This window comes from Chiloscyllium punctatum, chromosome 2 (assembly GCF_047496795.1).
Source record: "Chiloscyllium punctatum isolate Juve2018m chromosome 2, sChiPun1.3, whole genome shotgun sequence".
In the NCBI taxonomy this organism is placed as follows: Eukaryota; Metazoa; Chordata; class Chondrichthyes; order Orectolobiformes; family Hemiscylliidae; genus Chiloscyllium; species Chiloscyllium punctatum.
The window spans coordinates 12,236,436-12,251,401 of NC_092740.1; the positions used below are offsets into that span (position 1 = coordinate 12,236,436).

General features: G+C 47.1%; 1 protein-coding gene across 3 annotated transcripts in view; it reads right to left on the reverse strand.

The window, feature by feature from the left end:
* Positions 1-241: 241 nt before the first annotated feature.
* nim1ka (NIM1 serine/threonine protein kinase a) overlaps positions 242-14,966 on the reverse strand; it is a 42,837-nt gene continuing 28,112 nt past the window's right edge. For all 3 annotated transcript variants that reach the window (XM_072593566.1, XM_072593565.1, XM_072593568.1), the window contains 3 exons: positions 11,900-13,608; positions 8,888-9,156; positions 242-1,090 (listed from right to left, as the gene is read on the reverse strand). In XM_072593566.1, coding sequence (XP_072449667.1) covers positions 347-1,090; positions 8,888-9,156; positions 11,900-12,188 — 1,302 coding nt within the window. In that variant the 5' untranslated portion in view covers positions 12,189-13,608 and the 3' untranslated portion in view covers positions 242-346. The remainder of the gene's footprint in view (positions 1,091-8,887; positions 9,157-11,899; positions 13,609-14,966) is intronic.

Genomic DNA, 14,966 nt, shown 5'->3' on the forward strand with positions numbered 1-14,966 from the left:
GGAACCCTGAGATTTTGAAGGGTTGTCAGACTGAGGGTGGAAACACAGAATGGTCATGGAGGAATCTGAATCAGAGGATAAGAATTTTAAAAATGGAAGCTTTGGTCAAACAACAAGGAGGACAATTTCGCTGGTGGTTTGTTGTGGTATTGAGGTGCTTAGATCCAAATCCAACCTTGCAGTCCAAGCTATTGGTTTCCCTCTGGGCACCTCTGGTATATTTAACACAAAAACACATACCCACTGGGCACCAATCTATTGGCAAGCGACAGTTACAGCTTGTTACAAAATAGAAAATCGTTCTTCCTTCTCGGGAAGCTGGTGAGACCAGCCCCTTTGGTTCATCTTACAAAATCAAACACAGCTTGGAGGTCTGCCGCGCCACCCCGCGCTCTTTCCTCGGCTCCTTGGCTCCAACCAGTTGCCGGGAGAGTGCCGGGACGGTGTCAGGGGCTCTCCTCCTCTGCACCCGGTGCAGCACGATGCGGTACATGCCCGTGATGGGGCTGCGTGAGTCCTTGCCGCTGTTGCCCAGGATGTGGGTGTCCGTCACCCCCAGGCGGGTCAGCGCCCGCTTCACCTCGGCCTGGTCCCCCCTCAGAGCCTCGGCAGAGCCTGCCAGGTGTGAGGGGTCCAGCCGGAAGGGCTCGTGGCCCTTTGGGAGCCGGACGCCCCCCATCCACTCACTGCGGGCGATCTGAGCCACGGTGTGCCGCTCGGTAGGTGCTGGTCTCAGGATACCGCGGATCAGCCTCTGGCACGGCTCAGTCAGATGCTGTGGCAATTGGTAGCTGCCCTCCAGGATGCACTTCTTCAGCTTGGCCACAGTGTCTGCCCGGAAGGGCATGGTGCCCACCACCATAAAGTACAGTAGCACCCCCAAAGCCCAGATGTCCACGAAGATCCCCACGTAATTCTCGTCGCGGAAAAGCTCGGGCGCGGCGTAGGGGGGTGAGCCGCAGAAGGTGCTGAGCAGCTGGTCCCTGCGGCACGTGGTGCTGAAACCAAAGTCGCCCACCTTCACACAGCTGTTAGTCACGTAGAAAACGTTCTCTGCCTTCAGGTCCCGGTGAATCGTGTTGTTCTCGTGCTGCGAGAGCAAGGAGTGAGGGTGGGGGAGGGGGGGAAGGAGACAGGAATCACAACCGGTCAAATAAAATCAAACCACCGCGGGCACTGGAAATCTGACATGGAAACTGCTGGAGAAGTGTCAGCAGCCCTGGCAGCAGCTGAGGTGTGGGGAACAGGACCAGCTAGTGAACTAGAACAGCAACCACCCCAGCACTCTCAAACGGAGCTGTGTTAGAACATTATTCAGATAAGCAATGACATACTACAGCAACCCAGATCTCCAGAAGACAGAACAGGAACACCTGTTCAAGGCATTGAAACAAAATAGGTGCCCCAAGAGCACTGTCCTCCAATACTTACTTAACAAATCTAAAAGAAGAAAGCACTACATGACCAGACAAAATAGTGACTACATTATATATCAAAGACATATTGGAAATGACTACCTAACTACTCAGAACGCAGGGAAACTTAGTGGCCCACAAACCAGTGAACACCTTTCACCAGCTCTACACAAAGGTTAACCACCGGAAACCTACATCTGATAGAATGAGCGTTATCTATAAGATACCCTGTAAGGACAAAAGGGCAACTTGGGAGAAAATAGGGCACCTCAAAGATCAGCAAGGTGGCCTTTGTGTGGAGCCACAGAAAATGGGGGAGATACTAAATTAGTATTTTGCATCAGTACTTACTGTGGAAAAGGATTTGGAGGATATAGAATGTAGGGAAATAGATGGTGACACCTTGAAACAAGTCCATATTAGAGAGGAGGAAGTGCTGGATGTCTTGAAACGCATAAAGGTGGGTAAATCTCCAGGACCTGATCAGGTATGGCCCAGAACTCTGTGAGAAGCTAGAGAAGTGATTGCTGGGCCTCTTGCTGAGATATTTGTCTCATTGATAGTCACAGGTGAGGTGCCGGAAGACTGGAGGTTGGCAAATATGGTGCCACTGTTTAAGAAGGGTGGTAAGGACAAGCCAGGGAACTATAGACCAGTGAGCCTGATGTCAGTGCTGGGCAAGTTGCTGGAGGGAATCCTGAGGGACAGGATGTACATGTATTTGGAAAGGCAAGGACTGATTAGGGATAGTCAACATGGCTTTGTGTGTGGGAAGTCATGTCTCACAAACTTGATTCTGTTTTTTGAAGAAGTAACAAAGAGGATTGATGAGGGCAGAGCAGTAGACGTGATCTATATGGACTTCAGTAAGGCATTCGACAAATTCCCCATGGGAGACTGGTTAGCAAGGTTAGATCTCACTGAATACAGGGAGAACTAGCCATTTGGATATAGAACTGGCTCAAAGGTAGAAGACAGAGGGTGGTGGTGGAAGGTTGTTTTTCAGACCAGAGGCCTGTGACCAGTGGAGTGCCACAAGGATCGGTGCTGGGTCCTCTACTTTTTGTCATTTATATAAATAATTTGGATGCGAGCATAAGAGGTACAATTGGTAAGTTTGCAGATGACACCAAAATTGGAAGTTTGGTGGACAGCGAAGTAAGTTACTTCAGATTACAACAGGATCTTGATCAGATGGGCCAATGGGCTGAGAAGTGGCAGGTGGAGTTTAATTCAGATGAATGTGAGGTGCTGTATTTTGGGAAAGCAAATCTTAATGGTAAGGTCCGAGGGAGTGTTGCTGAACAAAGAGACCTTGGCTTGCAGGTTCATAGTTCCTTGAAAGTGGAGTCGCAGGTAGATAGGATAGTGAAGGTGGTGTTTGGTATGCTTTCCTTTATTGGTCAGAGTATTGAGTACAGGAGTTGGGAAGAAGCGAAATGTCGATTCTCCTGCTCCTTTGATGCTGCCTGACCTGCTGCACTTTTCCAGCAACACATTTTCAGCTCTGATCTCCAGCATCTGCAGTCCTCACTTTCTCCTACAGGAGTTGGGAGGTCGTGTTGCGGCTATATAGATCATTGGTTAGGCCACTGTTGGAATATTGCGTGCAATTCTGGTCTCCTTCCTATCGGAAAGATGTTGTGAAACTTGAAAGGGTTCAGAAAAGATTTGCAAGGATGTTTCCAGGGTTGGAGGATTTGAGCTATAGGGAGAGGCTGAACAGGCTGGGGCTGTTTTCCCTGGAGCGTCGGAGGCTGAGGGGTGACCTTATAGAGGTTTACAAAATTATGAGGGGCATGGATAGGATAAACAAAGTCTTATCCCTGTGGTGTGGGAGTCCAAAACTAGAGGGCATAGGTTTAGGGTGAGAGGGGAAATATATAAAAGAGACTACGGGGCAACTTTTTCACGCAGAGGGTGGTACGTGTATGGAATGAGCTGCCAGAATAAGTGGTGGAGACTGGTACAATTGCAACATTTAAGATGCATTTGGATGGGTATATGAATAGGAAGGGTTTGGAGGGATATGGGCCGGGTGCTGTCAGGTGGGACTAGATTGGGTTGGGATATCTGGTCGGCATGGACGGGTTGGACCAAAGGGTCTGTTTCCATGCTGTACATCTCTATGACTCTATGACTGTGAAAAACACTACATAGGACAAACAGGAAGAAAACTGATTGTACGAGTGCTCAAACATTAGCTCGCCACTGCCAGATGCAGCAGTACTGTCTCATTTGAAACCACACAGACAACAAAGGATACAAATTCAACTGGGACGATATAACCATCGTGAACAGGTGAAACAGAGACACGCCAGAGGATTCCTTCAAGCCTGGCACTTCAACCGGAAATCAATCAATAAACACATTGAACTGGACCGCATATACAAATCACTCAGACACAGGACCAGAAGTACCAAAAAAAGCCACGTAAATACCAGGTGGGACAGACCACCAACACTTTATCGAAGATGCACTGATGATGTCACCTAGCAAGGCAACAAAATGTCTGTAGAAAAACACACCGACTCGGCTAACAAATCTACTCATCCACAACCCGAGTTACAAATCTTTTCAAAAACTCGAAATACCTATGGGCGTGACACCCTCAAACTAACCCAACGATGGGAGAGCAACACCACCTGCCTGAAAGCTATGTATGAAGAACTGTACTTCCTACATGAATGTCTTGGGAAACAGGTACTTCCAACAAATTTAAAATACAAACCGCCTGTCAACAGCCAGCAGGCAAGAAAAACAGCAGGACAGAATGGCTGCAAAATGCTAAGGGTTATGATCACAGATGCCCACAACCGTCTCCACAAATATAAACGAGAAATTGCGCGCCAAAACACTCTGTCCTCCAATACCACCGACCCAGAATGGACAACCCATTAGAACAAGCCAAGGCCATACAACAACACAGGACCAGACCTAGCAAAAGACAAGCACTACAGGAAAAATGATCAAAACTCACCCACAACGATACAGACAACACAGAGACATGGATAAAGAACCTCTCAGACAGACCACTCAAAGACTCAGGAAAATCTATCCTGGTACGTGGACTAAACCTTAACGACAAAAGTGCCAGAAAAACCAACTTCCTTCAGCATGATAGGCCACACTGAAAATCCACGGACTGGATGAAGAAACACAATAGACTATCAGACAGATGATAGCTCCCATTCTAAGCAGAACAGGAAACTGGATCACACTCACCACAGAAAAAAGGAAAGCACTGGGGAAACTCAAAAGGGATGAGAACATAGTAATACTATCAGCGGACAAAGGAAAGATGACAGTAATACAAAACAGGGACCAGTACATGGAGAAAGCAAACAAACCACTCCGTGATACTGCTACTTACCAACAGATGGCGATAGACACAACCCAATAACTCAAGAATAGGATTACCATGAAACCAAAGCAACTTCTGTACACAGCGCAGGAGACATCAGCAAAACAAACCTGCAAAAGAAGAAACCCAACGATTCCAACCCAACCTGATTCTACAGACTACCCAAGGTCCACAAAGCAGGAGCTCCTCTCAGAGCTATTCTCTCACTCCCAGGGACACCTACCTCCGGGCAAGCCAAGGAGTTGCAAACAAGACTAAAACACCTAACAGAATTTTCCAACCACTCCACTCACTCCTCCCAAGTGTTCCTCAACATCTTCAGAAATACCACAATAGAGGAGGATGAAATAATGATTTCATCTGATGTAACAGCGCTCTTGACATCTGTAGACAGTGGCCTAGCCAAGGATACCATTATTGGACAAAGTGGTTACTGGGACACCAAAGACACCAGCAGCATCAAACAGAACAGCATGCTAATACTACTATACCTATGCCTCAAAACTCACTTTACAGTCAATGGACAAGTGTACAGACAAGCTAACGGCACACCAATGGGGTCCCCGATATCAGGGCTGATAGCAGAAGCAGTAATGTTGTCCCCACCATCCAGCCCAAACTCTGGTTCTGGTATGTAGATGACTTTGCCATCATTAAACGTACACATCTGGAAGAAATCCACCACCACATTGATAAGATCCTCACCGGAATAAAGTTCACAGCAGACTCCCTTCCTGGACATATTAGTGGAACACACACCTACCGGTGAACTCCAGACCAGTGTGTACAGGAAGAGCACCCATACAGACCAGATACTGGTGATGGCATGGGAAGGCCATCCATGGGTCATCCCACCCAGAACTCAGTTTTCGAGGTGGCAAGGAAAAGGTGGGCATCCCTCTATTGCCAACCCCTTATCTGCCCTGCTATCTCTAGAGGGTCAGGTTCTGCCCACAAGCCTCATATTGGATGATGATTATTTTACATAAAGTGTTTCTGGTCAATGGTGACCCCCAGGATGCTGATAGTGGGGGATTCCATGATGGTAACACCAGTGAATGTCAAGAAGTATTGGTTGCATTGTCTCTTATTGGAAAAGGTTATTGCAAAGCATCAGTGTGGCCTAAATGTTACCTGCCACTCTACAGCCCAAGCCTAGATATTGTCCAGTTCTTGCTGCATTTGGACATGGACTATTTCAGTGTCTGAGGAGCTACGAACGATGTTAAACCTTGTGCAATCATTGGCAAACATCCCCACTTCTGACCTTCTGATGGAGGGGAGGTCACTGATGAAGCGGCTGAAGATGGTTGGGTCTAGGACTGCAGATGCTGGAAACCAGGGTTTAGATTCGAGTGGTGCTGAAAAACCACAGCAGGTCAGGCAGCATCCGAGGAGCAGGAAAATCGATGTTTTGGGCAAAAGCCCTATTCTCCATCACATCCAAACAGCTTTAATTTTATTTACTAACCTCTTATGGAGGGCTTTATCAAAAGCCGAGTGAAAATGAAATAAACATTCATCTATGTTACAAGTAACATCCTCAAAAAACTCCAAGTTTATCAAACAGGATTTCCTTTTCATAAGCCCACAATGACTCTGCACAATGTTGCCATTCATGTCTGAATGCCCAATTATCATGTCATTAGATTGACGGACATGTACAGCACAGAAGAAGACCACTCCACCCATTGTGTTCGTGTTGGTCTGATTACACTAATCCCATTTTCCAGCATTTGGCCCAAAGCATTGGAGGCACTGGTGATGCAAGTGAATATCAAAAAGCTGCTTAAATTTCTGACCCAACCACCTTTTCAGGCAGTGAGCTCCAGACTCTCATCACCCTCAACTCTCCTCTTAAACTTCTACCTCTTACCTTAAATTTACAGCCCACAGCTATTGATTCCGCCACAAATGGGAAAAGCCTTTCCCACCCAACCTATCTATGCCCCACCTATCCTTTTCCACCACTATTCGGGTCTCTCTCAGCCTTTACTGCTGCAAGGAAAGCCAACTCAGTCTATTCAATCTTTCCTCATAGCTCAGCCCCTCCAGCCCCTCCAACACCCTGGTAAATCTCCTCTCCAATTTCTCTACTCAAATCATATCCTTCCCTTAATGTGGTGACCAGAACTGCACACAGTTGAGGCCTGACTAGCATTTATAATGGATTCTAATACTTTTTCCTAATACTGGCTAACACTGACATCAAGTTAATAGGTTTGTAATTCTCTACTCTCCCTTCTTGAATCATGGAGTTATGTTTCCCACCTTCCAGTCTGTAGGATCCTTTCTAAATTCTGTAGAATTACAAAAAATAACCACTAATGCATCCACTTTCCCAATTCCGACTTCTCCCAACACTTAAGGATGAAGCTCAGCTTGTTCAGGAGATATATCAACCTGAGTACTATCTCTTTACTAATACTGACATCTTTTAGATCTTCAGTTTCACCGTCTGTTGGTGAGCTAGAATTTCTGGCAGATTGTCTGCTTTCTCTTACTGGAACTAAACAAGCAGGAGAGCTGGAAAAACACAGCAGGCCAGGCAGCATCAGGAGGTGAAGGAGTCGACGTACTGGGTGTAACCCTTCTGAAGGGTTAAACCCAAAATATTGACCCCTTCACCTCCTGATGCTGTTTGCTTGCTGTGTCCTTCCAGCCGCCAGGCTACTTTGGATTCCAGCATCTGCAGTTTTTTTTTGTCCTCTTACTGGAAGACACATGCAAAGTATTTGTTTAGTTTCTCCTGCATATCTCTTCTTTCCACAGTAAATTTTCTGGCTCCCCCTCTAAAACAGGCCTACATTCACCTTTATTAAACCTTTCTCTTTGACACATCAATAGAAGCTTTCACAGTCCACTCTTATATTGCGCGCTTGCTTACATTTATATTCTCCTCTTTCTTCCTCATCAGTTTCTTGGACTTCCTTTGCTGGGGCTTAACTTGTTCCCAATCCTCAGGCTATATTCCACAATCTTACCAGCCACTTTGCTTCATCTAATGCGATCTTTAATATTTTTATGTTAATTTGGGTGTCTGTGCCCTAAAGGAATGTATGTCTGTTGTAGACCTTGTAGTATTTCTTAATATCAGCCAATGTTTGTCAACTGACCAATATTTTAGCATAATCTCCCAACCCACCTTGCTGCTCATACCCCCTTAGCTTCCTTTGCTCAGATTTAAGATCCTAATTTGTCAATGTCATGTTCAAACTTCATATCATTTATTTTTGCTTGTTGATGGGATGGGGGGCATCACAGGCAAGGCCAGGATTAATTACCCAGAGGGCAGTTAGGAGTTAACCATGTTGCCGTGGATCTGGAGTCACAAATAGACCAGACCAGACGAGGACGGCAGATTTCCTTCCCTAAAGGGCATTAGTGAACCAGATGGGTTTTTACACAACAATCCAGCGATGGTCACTACTCTGGCAACTTTTATTCCAGATTTTTGTTTTAATTCAACTCCAATTTCACTCTCTTCTGGGGTGCGATTTGAACTCACATCACTGGAATAATAACCCAGGGTTCAGATTGATAAGCCCAGTGACAATACCACTGCACCACAAGCTCCCTGATGGTCAGTAGGACTTTGGTGATCGAGGAAAGAGTGGAGGTGGCAGTTTTTAATCATAACTTTAAAAAGGAACGCACACTTGATAAAACAATTTATGAAAAAAGGAGCACAGGGCCACAGCAGAAGTATTAGGACCAATCAGGTATCTCTTCCAACGGAACGGAGGCACAGTGGTTAGCACTGCTGCCTCACAGCGCCAGAGACCCGGGTTCAATTCCCGCCTCAGGCGACTGACTGTGTGGAGTTTGCACATTCTCCCCGTGTCTGCGTGGGTTTCCTCTGGGTGCTCCGGTTTCCTCCCACAGTCCAATAAATGTGCAGGTTAGGTGAAGTGGCCTTGCTAAATTGTATGTAGTGTTAGGTGAAGGGGTAAATGTAGGGGAATGGGTCTGGGTGGGTTGCACTTTGGCGAGTTGGTGTGGACTTGTTGGGCCGAAGGGCCTGTTTCCACACTAAGTAATCTAAGAACCAGTAGAAGAACAATGGGCCTCTCCTAGGCTGTAGCTTTCCAGCATTGTGTGTGCTTACCATGTGTTTAACAGCTGAGACAATCTGTGCAAAGACCACCTTGCTGTCCTCCTCGGAGAGCCTGCCCTCGGTGCTGATTTTGGTGAACAGTTCGCCCCCACCAGCATACTCCATGACCAAGTGAAGTTTGGACAAAGTCTCGATGACTTCGTAGAGCCTGATGATGTTGGGGTGGTGTAGGCGCTCCATGCTGGAGATCTCCCGAGACAGCAGCTGCTGGGTCTTCTGTCCCAGTTTTGCCTTGTCCAATATCTTGATGGCGACTTTCTCTAAATGTGAGAAAGAAACCAGGTCACACCACCTCTCCCTCTGCAAGGAGACTCAGGTACAAACACAGATTGATACCAATGGCATGTTAATGATATTGTTGAGATACAAAGGGCCATGGGCTTGTTTAATGAAATACCTCAAGTACTTCTTAAGAGAGACTGCTGCACGGGGTTCGAGCAACTCCCCAAAACTACATTTCTATCCCAATTTTGTGTAAATGTCATTTTTCGGGTTTTCTTTTGTTACAGATCCTCTTTAAAGGGTTACTTCTTGGTAACACAAAATAATTTAGTGAGAGAGTGGTGCAGGAGCATTATCACTCCCCAACCCAAGCGCTGAATGAAAAGCAGTGTCTGCCAATACCCTCAGACTTCACACATGTACGATTCCAGCAGTGACACCACGTCAAAGTTCAATGATATAGTGTGCATGCCCACATGCGTGGTGGGAGTGAGGATTGAGGCAGCAAAGATTGGGGGGGGTGGGGAGAGGTGGGAGAGGATGTGGGGCTAGAGGATAGGGGGTGGAGTGGGGAAGGGCGAAGGATGGGGATGGAGGAAGGGGGATGTGAGGATGTCGGGGAGTTGTGGATGGAGGGAAGTGAGAATGGCTATGGGTGAGGATGGGAGTGTGATGATGGGGAAGAATGAGAATGTGGGAGTGAAGATGGGGAGTATGAGGATGGAGGGGAGTGAGGACTGGTGAGGACATAGTCAGTAAGAATGAGAGATGGAAGGGAGTGAGGACATGGAACGGGGGCAGGGCAGTGAGGATGAAGGATTGTCAACAAGTTATATTAGGGAGACAAAGGCTCTCCCTCTTCCAGCCCCCCAATTACCAAGTCATATTCCCCCAACCCTGCTTGGCCATCCACCTCCTCCCTCTCTGGCACTCCTGTCAGTGAATACAGACTAATGTAAATTCCAGCCTGAGATGCAATGACCAATTAACACCCAGCAACTGAGTGTTCGATCCTGTTCATTAACATGGAACTGGATCTACCCAAATGCTCATGAACAATACGGGAGAAAGGGCTCTTTACACTCACTTTCCACAGGTTTAAATCCTGACTAGACTGATTAGGTGCAAGGACTGCTCTCTCTCTCTCTCGAACTGAAAACAGCAAATGCTGGAGCTGACAGCAGGTCAGGCCGCATCCATGGAGAGAGAGCAGGCTAACGTTTCCGGTCATGAGGGCTCTTGATCAGAGCTGCTCAGTTTTAAATACAGATTCCAGCATCTGCACCAGTTTGCTCCTGCATTCCTCTCTCTCTCTCTCTCTCTCTCTCTCTCTCTCTCTCTCTCTCTCTCTCAGGACTTATAGAAAACAGCAGGTAGGTCCAATCAGTTCATTTCTTAAGAACAGCAAAGAGCTGCAGTACAGAGGGATACACTGCAATGCTTTGTATCTAACCCCATGCTGTCTCTATCTTGGGAGTGTTTGATGAAAGAATTTCAATAACATATTTTCTGTTCTGTGTGTGTGGTACAATCAGGAAGCAATGGTGACAACCCCACCATGAACCTGGGGGTGGGTGGTATTCTTTCTCTTCCCTCAGCTGTATTGAACCATTGCTCCTTATTGATGGGTCTCGCCTCTTCACTAACTATACACAGCTTGTGGGCTCATTTAGCAGTGTGGTCTCAAATCCTATTCTGGACTCCCAGTATTGTATCCTGCTCCTTTTGACCTGTTTGAGGGATAATCAAATACCTGTCTGTGCTTCTGCTAGACTCAGTTATCAAAATTGCAGCCCTCTCCTGGCTGAGTGAACCTCCCAGGTTCTACCCTCTGTACATCTCAGCTCCTTCACATCTCTACTCCACATCTAATTTCACTTCCGTTCACCCACGGGGATTTTCAAACTTCACCCTTGATGCCAGGTCCATGGTTTTTTTCCCTCTGTGTCTGTGTCAGCCTCTCTGAGATCTCTGCCCTTCACTAACTCCAGCTGCCAGAGGAAGGGGTGGAGGCTGGTACATTTACAGCATTTAAAAGGCATCTGGATGGGTAACTGAATAGGAAGGGTTTAGAGGGATATGGGCCAAGTGTTGGCAAGTGGGACTAGATTAGGTTAGGATAGCTGGTCGGCGTGGATGAGTTGGACCGAAGGGTCTGTTTTCGTGCAGTACATCTCTATGACTCTATAACTCTTGACCATTCCCGATTTTAATTGCTCCACCACCTGCCTGGGCCTGAAACCCTGGAATTTGCTTCCTAAGCTCTCCATCCCTCTCTCTCTCGGTCTCTCTCTCCTGCTTTACGATGCCCTTCACATCTTTCCACTTTGACCTTCCTTCTGTGTTAACATTGCCCTGATGGTCTCACTGTAAAATTGCTGTTTGAGACAACAAACAGAAAATGCTGGAGAAACTCAGCAGGTATGGCTGCATTGTGGAGAGAGAAACAGTGTTAATGTTTCAGCAGTGAACCAGAACCCCAGATCAGTTCTGAAGAAGGGTCAATAGACTCGAAACATTAACGCTGTTTCCCTCTCCACAGATGCTGCCAGATCTGCTGAGTTTCTCCAGCACTTGCTGTTTTGTCTCGGATTTCTGGCTGTTGTGCATTTGGTTTTGCTATTTGATAGTGTTGGGCTGAAATGCCTCAGGATGATTGTGACCGTATTGAAGAGGCTGGACACACGCTGCTGTCGTTACTTTGCTGAGCATCAGTCAGCAGTGAGTGGCCGGGCACACCGTCACTACAGAGCAGCCCCTGGTCTTGGGGGCTCTCGTTACCTCTGGTGAGCAAGTGGACGCCGAGTTTGACCTGTGAGAAGTTTCCACTGCCGATCTCGCCTCGCACGCGGTAGAACCCGATCCGCTTCCCCAGCGTCAGCTCCTTGACCGCCCGCTCATCGTGCGCCATCTCCTGTGACAGTTTCTCCAGAGGGGTCAGTCTACGTGGCTGCCCAGCCTCCTCCTCAAAGATCTCCGGCCGAGTGCTGTCCTCCGAGCTGTTGTCCCGACTCCACTGGGGATAGTGCTGGTTCACCATGGTGCCACCATTGGCATAGACTGTGGTCATAGTCTGGAAGGGGCACTTCTCCGCGTTCAGAATGGGCTCTCCTTTCTAAGCCTACATCCCACCTGGATCTTGGCCCGTGCCCTGGTGGGTAATACTCTGGCTGCGGAGATGAATGAAAGGTTTTGGGTTCAAATCCCACTCCCGGTCTTGGATACAACAGAGAAAAATCAAAGTTGACAATCCTAGCACACTGTCAAAGGGAGGCGCAGATTTTGTAAATGAGGGATCCACAAATCAGACTCTCTCACATGGGTGTGAGAAGATCCATGGTCACGACTTTGTGGAGCAGGGCCCTCAACTGATACCACTTAGAAAAAAACAGGTGATCTGGTTAATATTGTATTGCTGTTTGTGGAATCTTGCTGTATGCAAATCAGCTGCCAGGTTTCCAAATATTACAACAGTGATGATACTTCAAAAGTAATTCATTGGCTAATCAAGTGGTCCAGGATGTCCTGAAGTCGTGCAAGTCACTATATAAATGCAACTCTTTCTCAGCTGGAGTTTAAGGTCCAGGCCATGGAATAACTTGGCCTTCACGGACCTCCTGTTTCCCATGAGGCCCTTCACTGCCTTCCAGGTAGGAGTGTTAAACGGGCTAGAATGGACAAACCACAGAATGGGAAGGAAGGCCTACGGATAGTTTGACAGAGTAGTTATTCTTCTCTGAGCATAGACTGGGCGCAGCTTCTTCTTGTCTGTTGGTGGAGACTTCATTGGAGATTCACCAGCAAGGGGGCAAGCCTGTCACTCAAAACATACATCCTTCAGCCCTTCCTTTATATTTACTGAAAGCTGCCTCATGTTCCAACATCCCTCAGGAAACAGGTGAGCAGGAACTAATGTACCCAGGAGACTTCACTCATGGGAAGGAGATATAGCAGGTCAGGTGCAGAGATGGTGGAGGTACGTCTTGGCTTAGCACACCTTCATTATTGGCATTCGGTCCAGTGGAGGAAAGCCTCTCTCACTCTCTGAGCTTCAAGTGTCAGCTGATTATAATCTTTCCGTCTGTCTGAGCCGCTGTGCACACCTCTTTTTGCACTGTCAGCTCAGCTTCATTTTTCTGGTGTTGTTTAGAAGCTGCCTCGCAAACCCCAGGGGCATTGACAGGCGACTTACTGCCTCTTTGCTGGATAACGATTGGTAGTATCTGAGCTGGTAGAGAAACTGGAGGAATGTGGAAAAGGAAAGTGTGCCTTTCCTCGCTCGATTTGATATCTGTTTTGCAAATCAATTTCTTTTCACTGGCCTTTTCCGTGCTGACAGTGGCGGGAGTAGCCAGGTCAAAGGTAAAATGTCCCAGGAGGTCAAACCTCTAATTCTCTGTCAGCTGTCTCGCTCTGTCTCCATCATCTTTGTACAGACATTGCCTCAGTAGCTGCTCCAATCTGAGAGGGTTTGATCGTGACAATTCACCCTGCAGGAATAAATCAGACAAATCTTGAGTTACCAAAGTTTTTCACAGGACTATGACTTTCAGAATAAACGATTTGAAAGAATGATAGCAGATGTGGCAAGGCTCAAACTCTGAGCACCGGCTGCATAAACCTAGTATTTCCGTGAGCTTGGAAGGTTGGTGGCGATTTAATTGGCCTGTTTAAAATGACATTGGAATTTCCTTTGGTGACAGGTCAGGTGCAATCTCACTGTGGACTCTCACTAATTGCTCTGTGGGCAGCACCGTGGCACAGTGGTTAGCACTGCTGCCTCACAGCGCCAGAGACATGGTTCAATTCCCGCCTCGGGCAACTGTCTGTGTAGAGTTTGCACATTCTCCCCGTGTCTGCGTGGGATTCCTCCCACAGTCCAAAAATGTGCAGGTTAGGTGAATCGGCCATGCTAAATTGCCCGTAGTGTTAGGTGAAAGGGTAAATGTAGGGGAATGGGTCTGGGTGGGTTGTTCTTCAGAGGGTCAGTGTGGACTTGTTGGGCCGAAGGGCCTGCTTCCACACTGTAAGTAATCTAAGCTAATCAAAATCAGGGTGAGGTCATTCAGGGGCTGAAATCAGGAACCACTTTCACAGAAAGGTACATGGAATGTGGACAATCCTTTGCATAAAGACAGAAAGATGTTTGTTTTTTTGTGGAATCTTGTGCTGGAAAAATTGTCTGTCACATTTCCTCCCTAATGGCAGTGACAATACTTCCAAAAGAGGTAAGGACATGACTAGTGCATCACAATAACCTTTTATAAAGTCATTCAGCATGGACACACACCCTTCAGTCCAACTTATATGTGCCGACCAGACATCTAAATCTGACCTCGTCCCATTTGCCAGCACTTTGCCCATATCCCTCGAAACCCTTTCTGTTCATATACCCATCCAGGTGCCTTTTAAATGTTTCAATTGTACCAACCTCCATCACTTCCTCTGGCAGCTCATTCCATACACACACCACACTCTGCATGAAAAAGTTACCCCTTAGGTCCTTTTAGAATCTTTCCCCTCTCACTGTAAACCTCTGTCCTCTGGTTTTGGACTCAATAGGGCTACCAGAGGAAGTGGTGGAGGCGAAGTTACAATCAGATCAGATGTGACTTTATTGAATGTTGGAGCATGCTCAGATCACAGAATGGTTACAGGACAGAAGGAGGTCATTCAGCCCACCGTGCTTGCACCAGTTCTAGCCCCTAGTTCCAATCTCTTTCCTTTTCCCCATATCCCTGCACACCATTTCTATCCAAATAACCATCCAATGTCCCTCTTGAATCCCCAAATGAACCTGCCTCCACCACATTTCCAGGCAGAGCATTCCATGATCAAGGGCTGAATG